Source organism: Aphelocoma coerulescens, chromosome 21 (genome assembly GCF_041296385.1).
Source record: "Aphelocoma coerulescens isolate FSJ_1873_10779 chromosome 21, UR_Acoe_1.0, whole genome shotgun sequence".
In the NCBI taxonomy this organism is placed as follows: Eukaryota; Metazoa; Chordata; class Aves; order Passeriformes; family Corvidae; genus Aphelocoma; species Aphelocoma coerulescens.
In genome coordinates this window covers 8406443-8423396 of record NC_091034.1, presented here as the reverse complement: position 1 = coordinate 8423396, position 16954 = coordinate 8406443, and the positions used below count along the sequence as shown (strand labels likewise).

Here is a 16954-nt window from a genome sequence, read left to right as displayed (position 1 = left end):
TCCACATCTGTGTGTGAAACTGCCCGCGTAGGAGATGTTAAACGGTTTGGGATTCGCTCCTTTCCTGGAAAGCGCTCCTTTGACAACCTCAGTCATATGACTGTTCTTTCTTCACCTGAAAAACTGTGGGAACCCTAGAAATTGGCTGACACCAAGTCTGGGATAAAACGAGTGAGAAAGGCATTTAGAGGGAAAAGACATGGACTGTAGGAGAAAAGGAGTGAGCCCCAAAGACAAGGGGAGAGACCCTGGCTGGTGCTTGCAGAGTGCTCTCAAACGGGAAACAGTGCAATAAGGATGGGGAATACTCCAAATCCCAAAGGAGAGTCAGGTGGATTTGGGGGATGAGAAGAAACACCTCCAAGGCAGGGAAGGTGCCCGTGGGTCCAAAGTAGGAGCAGGATAGGTTTTAACACGCCTGGTGTTCCACTTTCACCTGCTAATCATGGGAACGGGACCAAGCACTCCTTTAAATGCTGGATACCAAGGACACACAGGGTTATCCACTCATTTTTTTTCTCCCCCCAACCTGTTGTACAGGTCCATTGACTGCAAGGGAAACCCACCCACGCACTAAACCACTGTGCAAGGTCTCATCCCACCAGTTCCCCAAAGCTCAGCCACTTCTCACACCCCTCAGGGCTGCCATCGTCCTTTGCTCAGTGCAGCTCTCCCAGCTGTCACGGGAAATTAGTGGCTCCAAAGCAGCAGCAGATGGGGATAAGAAATGTTTCCAGTGTTCAAAGACAATCATTCCTCTCTGTCTCATTAAATTTTCAGCAGCAATTAGATACTCGAAGACCATGTGCTCATTTGAAAAGTCTCTTTCTTTTCACACATCTCTGAAATGCCCACCGTACTTTGGGTCACAAATGGGAAAATATTGGGAATGTGGATTTGTGATTTTAATTATTTCACTGCCACACATGGAAACAAGCAGCCTTGGTACAGGGCATGGTTTGCGCAGTCACCTCGACTGGTCCTGCAGTTTTATGAATCCCAGAATCACCATTTTTCCTAAAGTTTTTGCTGCCGGAGACATGTGATTAAGGTATAAATTCTTTTTTTTCCTGACCCCTCTATATTATGATCTAAGAAAAGCTCATTATTCTTGCAATCTTTTTTTTCCCCTGAACATTACTAGTTGGCAACACAGATATCTTGCCAACAGTACAAGATGTGACTGTTGAAACATTCATTGTTCAACTCTGTTTGAATCTACTATCATGTCTCCATGTGACCTTTTAACGCTCAGAAATTGTCTATTTTAAATCATTGGCCCTGACATGTGTTGAAGATATTTTTAACAGACTATTTACAGGAATTCTGGTTTCTGTTCTGTTTTTTCCTTTTCAACAGCTTTTCTATTTATCATCTCCAAGTTTCACATGTACAGCTGTACTGAACACTGGCAGGGCATTTGCCCACATGGCTTGTGAGAAATTGGACATCAGAAACTGTAGGGAAGGGAAAAAGGAACTCAGGAAAAATAGCTGCAATCTGCTAGGTTTAAGATCCAAGACCCCCAGGAAGAACAGAAGGGAAGGTTACTTAGCTGATTTTCTTCTCTCTTATTGAGAGCCAAACAGAGCTAATGCATTTGAAGAGAACACTCCAAAGAAGGGCAGGTGGCATTATTTCAAATACACCCGACATGAGGGACATACAAGGCATGCCAGTTCACAAAGACCATGTCCACTCCATGCCAGTCTGGTTTACATTTACCCAGAATTGTTCATACCAGTCTGAAAGGTTAATTTTGTTTTTCTCAGCTCTTAAGCTCTCTGCAGCACGTGGACATGTGCTCTATGTCACCTAATCTGGTGAATTTGCAGAAACACACAATTCCACGCTGCTGGTGAGTCAGGGGGTGCCTTGTCCTCCTTGGGGAACAATACAGACCCCAGCCTAATATTCACAACCATCCCACTATCAGGAAATTTAGCCAATGTTTGCAGATGAGACATGGTCAGCTTTTATAGCAGAAACAGCGGGAGGGAGGATGACAACGAGCAATGCAACAACACCTTGGTATTTACAGGATCACCTAGCACGAAAATGCTTCCACCCAGAGAGACAAAGACCCTGACTCCCTCCTGGGTCCCAAGCCACAGAGATGTTGGCAGATGTAGTGAATAGTAACACTTCTGAAGGGGTGTTCCCCACTGCCACAAACAGGGCCAGAAGAGTCTCCCTTGTCCTTCACCTGCATGGGGCAAACCAACAAACAAACCAACCAACCAACTAATCCAAGTCCTGCATTTCATTGCACCAGAGGGCAAACAGGAAGCTCGAGCAGTCTGAGGAGAGTTGAAGCTCTCTACTCCATGTGGTTAACAGTGCTCGTGGTTAACACTGCTCAACAGCGGAAAACCGCGCCTGGCTGCGGGGCTGCAGACACGGCTGGGAACTCGCTTGTATTTAAAAGTCAAAAGAGGCTTTTTTTAGTTTTTGTGTTTTGTTTTTTGGTTTTTTTTGCAACAAGATCTGAAATAGGATCACAGCCACCCAAAGCGTGCAGGACTGATCCACAATACCTGTCAGTGGTGAGCCGTGGGGCTCACCTGCCTGAGCACAGCCCTGGGCCACAGCCTTTGCCTCTGGCCAAACCAAACTGCTTCAAGATTTGAAGGCCACTGTTTCTTTTTCCATGTTTCACAAAAGCTCTCTGTGCTGAAGAATAACCCTATGCTGCTACAGGCTTTGGGGATTTCTTTAAAAATGCACACGCACATATATATATATATATACACATACATATGTCTTTGGGGCACCCAGGTCCTCTTGCAAGCAAGCAACGTGCATGTCAAAGGGATATTAGGAGATTAGTGCAGTTTATCCTAAGTATTGTAGCTGCACCTCACAGAGCACAGGAACAGGGACAGAGGCCTCCCAGAGCCCCAGCTCTGCTCCCTGGACTGACCACTCCATACACCCCTAACTTGTCACATCCTGATGCTCAGACAGCCTTCACCCACCCCCAAACAAGTGCTGTTCCTGCTCTTCTTCATCTACACTCCAGCAACCTTCTCAGAAGGACATTCCCCTGAAGACAAACGTGACAGGTACTTCATAGCGCAGTCTTTGGGACAGCTGAGGACACAGTGGTTTTAATATGAGTTGTTTTTCTTTCAAGAACAAGGCCACAGTTTACTTGTTGATATTGCCACAAGAGAGATTTCAGAGACTAAAACCATGACAAAACCTCAGCACGTTTTTCTCTTTGATGTCCATGCATTCAAACAAAAACACCATTAAGCAAAACCTTTCCCCAAGCTGTAAGGAGCTGATGGAGAATTATTAGGGGGTCGGCTTCAAGGACCTGAGCGGTCTGTTTGTTTGAAAAGCCTCTGAAATTGTGTCAATTTGCAACCTCAAAATGACAGAGAGAAGGGAGAATGATGACAAAGATACTCAGCTCTCTTGCTGAAGGCCAGACTAGCCTGATTTGGTGTCCTTGCCCAGATAAAATACTGTTTTATGTGACTATGTATTTAAATAAAGGATACTGCAGACTTGAGAACAATGCATTCTTCTCTGGTTTCCCCATAAATGTTTGCAGAACAAAAAAGTAACAAGACATGACCTGAGTCAGCTGCAGTGGCAGCTGAGATTCCCATCTTGACCATCAGCAGCACCACAGGACTTCTACAGGAGAATGAGCCCTGGAGGCAGTTTTCCTTCAGAGTTGTCAAAATGAAGCAGGAGGGTTTGTTTGATACCTCCTTGTTGTTTCTTCATCAGAATTTCTAAGTTATAACCTCTGCCCATGCCGAAGTTTTGTGCTGAGGAAAAAGGCAAGTTCTGTGGATTGCAGGTGTTGCAAGCAGCACATCATCCCAGAGAACAGAGTGGAAGGTATCAGTCAAAGATGAGACTGGAGGAGATGCTACTGACCCAGTCCTGCAAGGAATGTGGGGCTACAGCTCTGTCAGGGATACAGTGCGAGTTGCTGACCGCAAAAATTTAAGACAAAATTCTTCGGGGAAAAACCCCCACAAATCAACAAAAATGCCCAGCAAAACTACACACACTGCTGTGAAAACCCAAGACTTTCAAGGACAGGATCTGGAGTGAGGTGCTCGTGTTCTGCTCCTCACACCGGTGCCCATGGCACAGCTTTTACTGTGTCGCGTTTCCCTGCATGCAGAACACAGGGAACATTCCCTCGTGTTCCACAGGGCATTTTGGGAAGCTTTGCTGTTTGGACAGCTCATCTGAGGTCTTCAGCTGGTGGTGCTGCACAGGGTCAGATCATCAATGTCACGGCACACCACGTTTTTATCACTTCAGAACACAACTGCAATACAAACACAGCCTTTCCCCCCTCTCAGGGAATGCCACTCAAAAGCTCAATTCTGTTGAAGAAGGTTTTTGATGCAAAACCAAGAAATGTCAAACACAGATGGCCAGAAGCTCCATCCCATTTTTCACTATCCATTCTTCAGGAGGGACAAACAACTTTCCTTTCTCTTGTTGTCTTCTTTTTTTGCAATACAAGTGAGTGATCTTTAAAACCACAGATTTCCATGATGAGTTGTAACTGCCTATTTAGCTAAGCCACGCTATTTAATCTTGAAATTACTGTTAGGGGATTCTGGATCCTTTTCTTTGCTACCAGAAGGAAAGCAGCACCCAGTCTTCCCACACTCAGAAGTACAGTTCAAGTTCACAGAACTAGACCTCAGTGATAAAGTCACAGTGCTAAAAAGAAAGTCCTTCATCCAGTTTGGGAATTTTGGGGGTCTTTATTAATTGTTTCCAGTAAGACCGGATCTTGCAGACTCGTGTGTGGGTGGCTGGCTGCACTCTGAAGACAGATGCAGGTGCCTGCCTGGGCTAAATATTTTGCACAAACTCAAGAGTTTGTTATGTTTCAGTGGTTTTTGTTTGTTTAGCTTTATTTGACATCTAAAATGTGTATTCCAAACTAAGCAACATTCAGAACCCAAACAAATACACTCTCTGCATAAAAATCAGAATATATGTATCATGTTACCAAGTGAGGCAGATGCCAGTGACAAATGCTTTAAGGATTTTTTTAGCAGCCACCTGAAAAATCACTTAAGAGTCAGAAATAAGTAGCAAAGGCCATTGCATGAGTCATCAGTGACAACAAGGAGAAAAGGAATGTGAATGGAATTTTTCTTCTTTTTTTTCTAAAATGAGAGATGGCTCTGGCTGAAAGAAAATTATTTTTACTGTTACCAGAGGAAAATTTCCATTTGCAAATAGGGGAATTTCCACCTGAGACATATTGATGAAGACTCATTTACATAGCTGGTGGCAAATTTTCTACAGATTTTACCCTGGGAACAGTGATGAAGGAAAAACAAATTCTCTTCAGTAGCGGGAAAGGGCAAAATTTTTGTCCTCAAATTTTGGTCTAGAAATAGATAATGTTTATTTTCATTAAGTCTTAAAAAATATTTACAAAGAAGAGAAGATGTATTTCACAGAAGGGAACAGTCCAGCCAGTCTAAACAGAACCAGGACTGGGAAACTGTGTAGGACAAGTACTGACTGTGTCAAGCACTTGGATTATGTGCTACAAGGGCGAGTGTGGCTCGAAAAATAAAGTAAAAAGCTCCACTGTTTATTAGGAGAGTGTCATAATTTAAAACACGGCAGCAGCCAGGTCTGAGCAAGGGTGAGTCTCCCCTCTCAGCAGCAGGAGGCACTTGAGCAGCTCAAGGTGCAGGTCTCACCTTGCCCCTTTTTCCAGGGCACAGAACCACCCTGCCCTGCCCCTTTCCAGGGCACAAACTCCCTGCTGGAGTTTCCCTGCCAGGGCAGTGGGAGCAGAAATGTTCAGTATTGGATCATTTCAGAGATCAGCATATTTTACCCCCCTCCCTTTTTCTGCTGTCCCCGCAAAAAAGGGGAAAACCCAAGCACCACAAACTAGCAAAGTCTTTCAAATCAGTCACCTAAAACCCAAGAGAGAGGGGACAGCATGGAAGAGCACGCTGCTCATTTCAAGGAAAATACCTGAATACTTGAAAATTAAGGGGAAAAAAGCCCTGCTCCTTTAACTGGTGCTTTTTGGGTCTGGCACATTTAAAAAAATCTACTCCTAAATAAATAAAAACATCCATATTTGTAAGCAGCACTGAACATCAATTCAATCATTAAATCGAGTGACTGATAGCAGTTTCCATGGGCAGTCTCAATTGCTTCCAGAAGAGGCTGCAGCCTGTCTTTGTATTTGTACATTTTACAGCCCTGAGCAATAAGGCTTCACCCAAGTGATTTTTCCATTTTTACAGAATTGCAGCGAGCTAACACAAATTACAGAGCTTGAGCACCTTTGCCCACACAACCACTCATTCACTAGGTTGGAAAATTGTGAGGATCTTGGATTGAATTTGATACAACTCCATTTTCACCAGGTCCCCAAAAGCCAGTGTCATATGTATTAGCATGCCCTGAAGCTCACAGCAACTCCCCTTGCACCCTAACAGGGAAAATGTCAGTATAATCCACCTGCCTGGATGTCCCTTTTCTAAAGGGTCTCTGCTGGGAGCTGCTCTGCTCCATCACACGGACCTGAAGTCCAGCTTTTACCCTGACACAAAGAGGAATAAACCATCAGACTAAAGCAGCCATAAAGCACCTGCAGTCTGTGGTGTGGGGGGCTCAGCAAGATGATAACTTTGCATTGAATTTCCTATTTTATTTCCTTGCTACCTGCAACAGGAAAAAACCTCTCATTTCCTTCCTCCTACCCACTTTCTGTTTGGTGTTTTGAGTGGCTGGTGCAAACCAGCTGCTGTCAGGAGCCAGATTTTCAATTTGCTCTTCTTCTGAAGGCCATGGATAGAGACACAGAGCAGAGTCTGCTGGCTAAAATGACAAAGTGACGGGGTGAGGAGAGGGCAGTAACAGACACAGAGCTCACAGGCACAAGGGGAATGATGTTTAGATGCTGACAGGATGGAACTGGGTGCACAGCACTGCCAAAAAGGAGAGGATTGAGCACGACTTCGGCTTTCTGAATTAGTCAGGGAAATTTAATGGAAAAATGTAATGAAATCTTTGCAGCCACTTTCCGTAGGCACCAGCCACACAGGTGTGTGCTGTTCTGGACAGCAGAGTAATGCTGCCAAGCCACATTGGTGACTTTGAGAAGGGAATGACCACGCACCACCCACGCACTCATCCACTCTTAGGGGTGCTCTGGGAACCCAAGGGACTCACTCAACCCTCTAGAGAAGAGTTTGCAAAGAAAAGCTGCCTTGAAAGACATTCCTCCCCACCCTCAGAAGCCCCCAACAAAAATACAGCTACTGACTACACGTGTGATTCCTTCCTTCGGTGGCAGAAGCAAAAAAAAATCCATAAGCCCTTTGACACTCAAAAGACATCCTTCCTCCTCCTCGAACTTCTCCTTTCCCATAAAGATTTCTCTTTCTGTGCCATTTCCCAGTCTGTCACACTTGTCTCTTGGCTCCCACCCTGGAGCCAGACAAACGCCCTCTCAAAGCACAGAGCTCCCGATGGACCAGAAGGGCTTTTACTGCCCGGCCATTCAGCCACGGCACCCACTTACAGCCCATTCTCTGCTAACAGGTCATGCCCCGACTGTTCCTCCCTGCACATTATTGATTTACCATTCTTCTCTTCCTTCAAAGCTTTATGGATTGCTGCTGCTCGCTCCGTGTTCCCTGCGACGGGAAGTCCCACGCAGCGCTGAGAACAGACACCAGCACCGCTGGCTGTTCCTCAAACACCACACAGTTTTCCCCTGTGGCCACATAAGGATCCAGAGAGCAAACATGGAGATTTGAACAGCTCCCTCAGATTACCAAATGACAAAAAACCCAACCAACAAACCCCTCCAAACCCACACCTCGTCTTTTTTTTCACCGTTGAATCAGAACCAGCAAAAGCCCGCAGACATTTGAAATTGTGCATCCCTCCTCTTGGCAAAATACAAATAAGGCACCTGATACATTTCCCAGCGTGGCTGAGCTCTTGTCCCCCATGGCTCTCATCTTTACTGAATCTTTGTCTTCCCTTATCTCTGATAATGAGCAGGGCAGAATGTTTGGTGATAACAGATTTATCACAGGCACTGGGAATTGCTCAATCCACAGCATCAGAGCATTTTCCCCTACTCTTCTTCCTGAGCCTCTTTTGTGGGGTTCTAGCTGACCACAGGAGGAAAGGCAGCCAAACATCTACTCAGCTTACAAATTACAAAAAATAGCACATGAAATCCTGCTAAGCTGCACAAAAGTAAAGATGACAACACCCAACAAACTTGCACAGGAGAGAGCTGACAGAGCAAAGCCCCTTCAGTGCCCTTCAGCCACTTTGGACAGCAGTGACCAGCCACAGCACAATCAAAACTTGATTAGTTTTTTATCACCTTCTTGATGCTCAGTGTTTGCAGCTCATCACCAGATGGTTGTGCCTGTTACCTTGGCTGTACTCTGGAGCCCTTGTAAGGGCTACAAGCTGTAAACACGTCCTGCCCTCGTGTGAATTAGCAAAGACTGAGGGAGCCCAGTAAACTGGCCCAGGGAAAAGTGGCCTTCCCCCACTGGCATCTTCAGGAGACACCAAGTGTGAGTCGTCCAGCAGTGCTCCCCACTTATTGCCTTAGGATTAGTCTTATAGCAGAAAATTAAAACCAGTCACACTGCTTCTCTTATGTCACAAAAAAATAGAGGAAGAGGCCATAAAAAACCCCAGCCAGCAGCATAACTGATTCTGAATACAGTATTTTGCTCTGCTCTGAATGAGGGGTCAGCAGCTCTGATTGCATGTGTGCAAATTCCCCCAAAATTTCCCTGAAACCTTCCATTACAGAAAGGCGACTAAACTCTAGTATTCAGTTTAGGCTGATACTTGTTTATTTACCTCAATTAAGATTATCTGTTAGATCTTATCATGGGTGAGTGAATCACCCTCTACTACATATGTGCAGCTGGTTCTCCCCAAGGAGAGGAGCACAGCAGCAGCTATACAGATTGCAAGTGCTCTCTGTAAAGGGGCTTCTCCCAGCACTGATTTTTCCTCCCCTTTTGGCTGGTTGCCTTAACTGAAGAAAAAATTCTGGTGGGAGGACTAAGAACAGCCAAGTGACAGGCTGTTTCCTCTAACATACAAGACAGTTGTAGCTTCTATGCTGTCTGTGTGCATCACAGGTTTACAAAGCCCAAAAAAATTCCCTTAGGTAAAAAATTTCTCTGCAAGAGCTTGCAGAGCAAAGAGGGGACACCTGCTAAATTCTAAACAGAGATGCTGGAAAGACTTGTCATGGGAAACGGAACCAGGGGGTTGACAACCCTTGGAATTCATCTGGAAGACGTGAATGAGTGTCACCATGAAATCACCAATGACCAAATGACATTTAGCACACAGTAGATACTCGCTGTCAAATCTTATTAACTACATCCTTGTATCACAGCAGACAGCTCTGCCCACAGATCAGAGACCACAGCATTACAGTGCAAAAATCATTCATGAGCCTGCTGGTGGCTCTGGAAGGAACTGTAGAATGAAAGAGAAAAAGTAATCCTGCTGGAAATCTATTCCCACCATTTAGAAACCTGGACTAACCATCATTCTGTCCAGTTCCCTTACAGCCCTGGCACCAATTCATACATGGAAAAGTCAGGCAACCCTTCTCAACAAACATTTGCACAGGCTGTGCTCACCTCTCCGTGTATCACTGCTCTCATCTGGTACCACTGGTAACTGTTGAAAAGCCACAAAAATGGCACTCGGTGTGCAGGAGCTCCAATGAGGGGATGCCCCCCTCCCTCCTTGTCCTGCTCTAATGTGCATGCAAAGCTCATTCATTATTTTTCATCCCTCCCCAGCCACTGATTAAAGGGGCATCTTACCCAATTCCCATTCCTTTCCCATCCCCAGTGAAGTCCTGTCTTTCCCTGCTTAGGCAGCTGTTTTTCCTTCTCCTCCCGGCCCATTTGCCTGCTGTTGTCTTGCTAATTATTTTTACAAGGCTCAATAATTGATGCAATCTTCCCCATTTTTCATCTCCTTCCTGCAGCAGTGTTTGGCAAGCAGGGAACTCCTGCAGCAGCTGCGCTCCGTTGGCTGCCCACCCACCTCCTGCCGAGAGCAGCCAGTGCCAGAACAAGACTGTGCAACCTAATCCTCTATTTACCTTTCCCTGGGCTCAGCAATCATTATCCAGAGGAGCAGCTTTGGAAGTCACTTAGCAACGTGCCAGCAAACCAGAGCTCTGATGTCACCTACAAAAATAGCATCTCAGAAACACCCAATTGTCTCATGCCCTGAACCAAAGCATCCGGGGCCGTGTAGCTCCATTCCTCAAAAATTGCTGCTTCTGGAGAATTTGTCTTTGACTCGCTGGCAGATGAGGCAGCAACAGAGTGATTTCAGATTAAAAATAATCTCCCATTCTTCAGTAATCACACTGACTAGAGCACAGGACTCCAGGTGCCTCTCTCCAATGTGTGGCATTGAACAAGAGCACAGATCAGATACTAAAGTGACACAGGTCTATGTGGTAGAGCAGCTCCCTCAACCCTTCAAGTTATTCACCTGTGAAGATGAATTACAGATTTGAAACAGCTTTTTTCACATTTTGCTTTTTACTTATGGTCAAACAGGCCATTTCCCTCCCTCTCAAAACAGCGGGGAGAAAACATGGCAGCAAATACAGAAATTACACTGACAGCAAAGTTCCTAGTGCAACATCTTTGTTTTTTAAGAATGCTGTCAGGCCCCTAAAAAACAGAAGTCACAGGTCTTGAGAATTTTCAGTTCTTTGCTGATTTTCAGTTAATAATTGACCCTTGGTCTCAGTTTGGGAACCACTTCTCTGAGAGTTCACTCTTGTCCAGCTGTACAAGCTGGCCCAGGCCATGGAAAGGGAGGGCAGCTCCTCTCTGGTGCACTTCAAACCAGATGCTTCCTCATTTCACACACTTGAGCAAACCTAGACTGCATGGTGGCTTTTAAAGCGCGAAATCCAAGATTCTGCAGGAATCAGCACTGGTGGTTCAACATTCAGCATTATTCTGACACTGAGTACCTCTGACTGATTATCACAAGACTCCTAAGAACAGGACAAATTCTAGATTTGTCCATCCAAGAGCAATTGAGGAAAACAGTTCAAAGGGGAAAATTAATGGATGGTTCTGCTGCTGCACAGCACTGAGCAAGGCATTTTTGGGGAGCACACAGACCACAGCACCCCCTCCTTGGAGAGCCCCTTCTGTGCGACAGGACCAACACACAACCACGCAGTGCCTTTTCCAGAGCCTGCACCCAGACCTTTGGCAGGGATTTCCAGGGGCTTCTTCCAGGCAAACAACCACCAGCCCAGTCCTGCTCTCCTGCAGCTTGTTGTTTCTAAGAGCAGTGGTGTGAAAAAACAGGAAGCCATGCAGAGGAGAGAGAGAATACAGATTGAGGCATGAAACTGCAGCAGCCCCAGCTCCCCCAGCACTCACCCCACCCCCTCTTCCCTTCCCACCCCCTCACCACAGGCCACATTCTCGATGAGAAATGCTCAACTTGCTCTTGACGGGAAACTGGGTACGGAGCTGGGCGGCCGGAGAGCCTCGGCGGGAGGGGAAATCCAGCAGCATGGGGGAAACACGGCTGCCCGGGCTCTGATGGCCACGGATTGCAAGGAACAGCTCAAATCTGACTCTGCTCCACAGGTGCATCCATTTCATACTTCAAGGAAAAGTTTGAACCTCCTTTGTCCTCAAAAGTTCAGATTTGCTGCTTCAAAGATCCAGAGGACCATTCTACAGACTGTTTGAGCTTTGTCTATGATTTGCTGCAATCCAAACAGGTCTTTGCACCATTCTGTGCCCATATAATTGTTTAAGGAATAAGGATCCCGAGTCACATCTCTCTGTTGAAAAAAGCTACCAGATCCTCTTGTCTACAGGGCTCTGTATTCACAGCTCTCCCAACTCACCCCGCACTGGCAAATTCTGACACAAAGTTTTTGTTTTGCAGGACTCTTCATTGCTCACACCCTTATCTCTTCAGTCTCCAACATAAGGCTGAGAGATTGAAAGGGTGGAGATGTGGAAACAACAGTTGGGACAAAAGCACTGGTAGGGGACAGAAGGGCCGAGCAAACCGCCAAAACCACTCCAGCACCTCCATGGCAGAGAAAATATTCCCAGCGTCATCCTGCACATAACCATGGCTGTCCTTATGTCAACCAACTGTCTGGATGAAAGAGGGAAAGGGGAAATGTCTTGGGAATCCTGGTGTTGCTGGAAGCCAGGAAAAAGCCAAGCACCACACACAGCTTGGCCAGTGCTTCTGGAGACCAGTGCTCCAAAATCAAAGTGAATAAGGTGGGATAAGCGGCACAGCCTGAGCCACAGAGGGTGACAGTGCACGAGGTGAAGGCACAAATGACCTGGCACAGCCCAGAGCAAGCGACAGCCCAGGACCAGTTACAGGCGTTCGCCCATGGAGAGATCAGCACGGCACCTCCCTAACACCGTGCCTGGCTTGCGTCAATCAAAAGTCTTTTACATCGGTACTAACCCAGCACCCAGCATAGATAATCCTGCTTTTCTACTGTTAGTAACACATAAAACCATTGTTAATTGCTAAAACCAAGGGCGAATGTGTAAGGACAGACAGGAGGCCACACAAAGGAGAAGAATTAAACAGTCTGGTATCTACTGGTGGGAAAGGGGAATGCTGAATTTTCTTAGCCCTACCCAAAGCCTCTGTACTGTTCACAAGGGGATGTGCTGGGCTGGGGTTTATTTATAAAACGTATAAGAATGTTGACCTAAGGCTGTAACTTGGAGAAAAATACGCGAAGGTCAGGTTTTCTAAATGCAGTCACAAACCCCAGAGAGAAGCTTACCAGTAAGACCCTTGGCTTTTGGAGGGAAGCAGAACTAAGGAGAGGCCCCAGCACTTCTGAGCTGCCAAGGAAACCGTGCAAACCACGAGCCATCCCCTGGTTTAAGTGCAGCCCATGCTGCAGCTTTCTGTTCCAGCCACAGAAGCAAGGCAGGGTCTGGGGGGAGCTTGAGGATGCCTGAATGAGCCTGAGGGGGATTCCCAGCACCTCTCTCGGCTGGCAGAGGTAGCCAGCCTTCCCAGGCTCTTAGAATTTTTTGTCTTTTTAAATAACTGATGAAGAACTACGCTCCTACAAGTAGTGATTCAGAGCGGGGCCTTTATCTAAATGCTCTGAATCATTCTTTGTAAGAGACCATCCCTGCTGACAATCGAAGGCGCCTCTGGAGAAGGGAGACAGATTGAAGTGGTGATTAACTCTTGTGTGGCATTTGCATCAGAACATCCAAGTAAGAGACTGAGCTGTTTGCTGCTGGGGCTGTGGCTCGTTGTCCAAACCTGCTCGAACAAAAAGCCAAGGCCGCTGCAATAAAGGAGCATTGGAAGAGGAAGAACAAGCGGTCTGCAGTCCAAATGTTTGGCCCACAAACAGCTCAGCCATGGACATCCCTACTATTCTTATTAGGAATACCATGAAGTCCTCATCACCTCGAGGAAAATTATCCAAGCCCAGCATGATGGGGGATGCTGCGGGGAGGGGGTGAGCAGGAGGAGCCCCCGCAGGTGCAAACGCCTCTTGAGCATTCCCATCTCCGTGGGCAGACGTCTAGAATCTCTCCTTGGCGTTGCTCCAGCGTGTATTGATTGTTTCGTTTTCCAGAGGGGATGCCGGTATCTCACAAGGAGCCTTTCCAGCCCCACGACACCGGTCCCTGCGGTGGGCTGTGGCACGAACGCCCCATCTAGTGGCAACCAGAAAGGGAAAAGCTCCGGAGCCCAGAAGGCGCCCGGCAACGCACAGCAAAGCGCTCGTTTAGGGGCAAGTTGCTGTAAATGGTCGCAAATATCTGGGGGAAAAAAGCTTTTTTTTGTGTGTGTGTGTTCCACCTGTCTGGGCTGGGCCCTGCAGCCCATCGCCGCTACCACAACACAAACAAAGGAGAGAGAGACGACAAATTCCTCACTCTGAACCCACAAATACCAAAGCTGCCCGAGCGTCTCACAGGCGCGGGCACAGAGCCCCTCAGAAACACCCCAGGCTATAATATTCACTTCACACACTCCTTAAAAACTCTTATTTTCAAGTGGAACAATCCCGGTAGGAGTGTTCTTTACTTAAGGGCACATAAAAGCAGCTTTGTCCATGCATTTGGTGGGACCGCAGCCGACGGCAGCAGGTCCCAAACGCAGCCCTCATGGAAGAAATGGTCACCACTCACCTCAGTCCATCCCTGCCAGGTGGACGCTGAGCCGCTCCAGAAACAACCCCTGGTCAGGCACACGGGGGTGCGGGAATTTGCGGGGATCCCCGGGCTGTGGGTGCCTGGGGCAGGAAACCCTCCCGACCCCACACATCCCCCGGGTGCGGCGAGTCTGGGGCGAAGCGTCTGGGTCTGATCAGCACAGATGAGCTGCAGGTGTGAGGGCTGTGAGGAATGTGAGGGCTGTGAGGGGGGACACCGCCCACCGCCCACCGCCCCCGGCCTCTGCACAGACTCCTCTCACGTGGGCACAATTATTACCTGGCCCTTCAGAAATGGGCACAGCTGTTGCTCGTCTACAGGAGAGGATTTTCCTCTTAAAAAAAACCAACAACAACAACAACAACAAAGCCCCCCACACTAAAATAAACGAAGACCCCGAAGCCACCACCAAAAACCCCAGCGAAGCCTTCTTAAAAAGGCCCCTCTTGGGGCCGGGTTTCAGCCTGCACTGCGCCCACCAAAGGTTCCTAAGGAGGTTCCGTGCACTGGACCTGGGCAATGGAAAATGTTACAGTATTTCCAGCGCTGTTTTTATCACATTGGTGGAATTTAAAGATGACGTTTAGGATCGCTTTTTAAGTATAAAAGTTACAAAATAACAGCTATAAAATTGAATTTCAGTTGTACGTTCTTTCAAGAAAAGCATCAAAGTAATTTAAGTACTTTCTGGAGCCATAACTCTTAGGAAATACTCTTAATATAACATACAAGTGCTGCCCCTCACATAACAGTATTTGAACTCTTTTCTCTCTTAAACTTAAAACATGGTTCTACTGGAACCATATTTTGTCTCTGAGCCCTTATTTTGAGAGAAAAGCATAAAAACTACTCCCCCTGAAATCAAAATGAAAGAGATCCTTACACAGCAATTACAACATCATTTATAAGAAACATATTAACAATGAACGTATGCAAACATACATAACCAGCAACATTATAAAACAACCCGTATGAAAAATCCATATAAATTCACTCTTCAGTACAAACCCACAAGATTCACAGTATTAATCCAAGTATCTTTGGGGTTTTTTGGTTTGAGGTATTTTTCACCCAAAACAGATCTATATTGCTTTTCCATAGACCTTGAAAGAAAAGCTTCAAATTAAATTAAGGACACTTGAAAAAATAAGTTCCCTGCATGAGGCAAGGTCTGTCCAGGACTCCTCCTGTGCTTTCAGGCTCAGAGGACGCGCGGTACCGATTCTCTTGCTCGGTGCTGCAGCTCCCTCTCAGGCTGCCTGGAGGCTCAAACAACAAAATCACAATTCCCCCCTCCCCCCAAATCCAAACCGATAGAGCAGTGGAGAAGCACAGCTCGCTCCCCTCGGGGCAGACAGGAGTGAGACAAGGGGCGCATCTCAGGCGCTTTCTGCACCGCTCTTCCTGCGGCATCTCCCGGGCGGTTTTAAGTGACTTCCTCAGGAATCCAGCGACGATGCAGCAGCGCGCCGAGCCCTGCCCGGACCCGGGCACTCATCTGAAGGCGGGGAACAGCCTGGCCCCCAGACCGCAGGCCACCGCCACGTCCAGCTCGGCGGGGCGCAGCGCCCAGGCGGGGAGCGGCAGCGGCGGCCCCGGGAGGGCGGGCGGGCCCCAGGCGGGCAGCTGCGGGTACCCGCGGGGCAGCACCAGCGCTGCCCAGGGCCCCTGCGGGCAGCCCGCGGGCACCGGGGGGACCGAGCAGGGCGGCGGGGGCCGGGGCCAGGCGGGGCTCGGGGCGATCCCGGAGGGCGGCGGGGGCCGGGGCCAGGCGGGGCTCGGGGCGATCCCGGAGAGCGGCGGGGGCGATGCGGACGGGAGGCGGCAGCGGCGTCGGAGGTAATTCCCCCCCGGGAACATGTCCTGGAAAGCGGGATCCAGTGCCCAGTCGCCGGCGCGGCCGTGGCGGGGGGACAGCCGTCGGAAGCAGGGGTTGAGGCTGAGGTGGTGGCGGACGCTGTTCTGCCAGCAGCGGCCGGGGCTGCGGTAGAAGGGGAAGCGCCCCGCGATGTAGGCGTAGATGCCGCTCAGGGCCAGCCGCTGCTCGGGGCTGGCGCGGATGGCCATGGTGATCAGCGCCACGTACGAGTAGGGAGGCTTCTGCGGCCCCTCCGCCGTGCCCGGCTCGGTGTCCGGCTCGGTTCCCCGCTCGCCGCCCGGCTCGGTGTCCGGCTCGGTGTCCGGCTCGGTGCCCGGCTCGGTGCCCCGCTCGGTTCCCCGCTCGCCGCCCGGCTCGGTGTCCGGCTCGGTTCCCCGCTCGGTGCCCGGCTCAGTGTCCGGCTCGGTTCCCCGCTCGCTGCCCCGCTCGATGTCCGGCTCAGTGTCCGGCTCGGTTCCCCGCTCGCTGCCCGGCTCGGTTCCCGGCTCGGTGTCCAGCTCGGTTCCCCGCTCGCTGCCCCGCTCGATGTCCGGCTCAGTGTCCGGCTCGGTTCCCCGCTCGCTGCCCGGCTCGGTGTCCGGCTCGATGTCCGGCTCGGTGCCCGGCTCGATGTCCAGCTCGGTTCCCCGCTCGGTTCCCCGCTCGCTGCCCCGCTCGATGTCCGGCTCGGTGTCCGGCTCGGTTCCCGGCTCGCTGCCCCGCTCGGTGTCCGCCGCCCGCCGCTCGCCAGGGTCTGTCTCGGCCATGGCCCCAAGCTCCGCTCGCCCCAGCCCCGTGGGCCCTTTTAAACCCTCTCCCCGCCGCCCGGCCCGGCCCGGTC

At 49.0% G+C, this 16954-nt stretch overlaps 2 protein-coding genes across 3 annotated transcripts in view; both read right to left on the bottom strand.

Moving 5' to 3' along the window:
- The window catches only part of PIK3CD (phosphatidylinositol-4,5-bisphosphate 3-kinase catalytic subunit delta), a 39502-nt gene extending 25085 nt beyond the window's left edge, over positions 1-14417 (bottom strand). For both annotated transcript variants that reach the window (XM_069034971.1, XM_069034976.1), the window contains exon 1: positions 14232-14417. The gene's annotated coding sequence lies outside the window, so the exon portion shown is untranslated. The remainder of the gene's footprint in view (positions 1-14231) is intronic.
- A 1332-nt stretch (positions 14418-15749) lies between these two features.
- On the bottom strand, positions 15750-16950 carry LOC138121580 (forkhead box protein E3-like). Its single transcript, XM_069035237.1, has one exon. The coding sequence runs from the start codon at positions 16878-16880 to the stop codon at positions 15750-15752; it is 1131 nt and encodes a 376-aa protein (XP_068891338.1). The 5' UTR covers positions 16881-16950.
- Positions 16951-16954: the final 4 nt, after the last annotated feature.

Bases quoted from the DNA above. Each gene is read 5' to 3' on its own strand.
- LOC138121580 (XM_069035237.1), bottom strand. From the start codon at position 16,880: ATGGCCGAGACAGACCCTGGCGAGCGGCGGGCGGCGGACACCGAGCGG.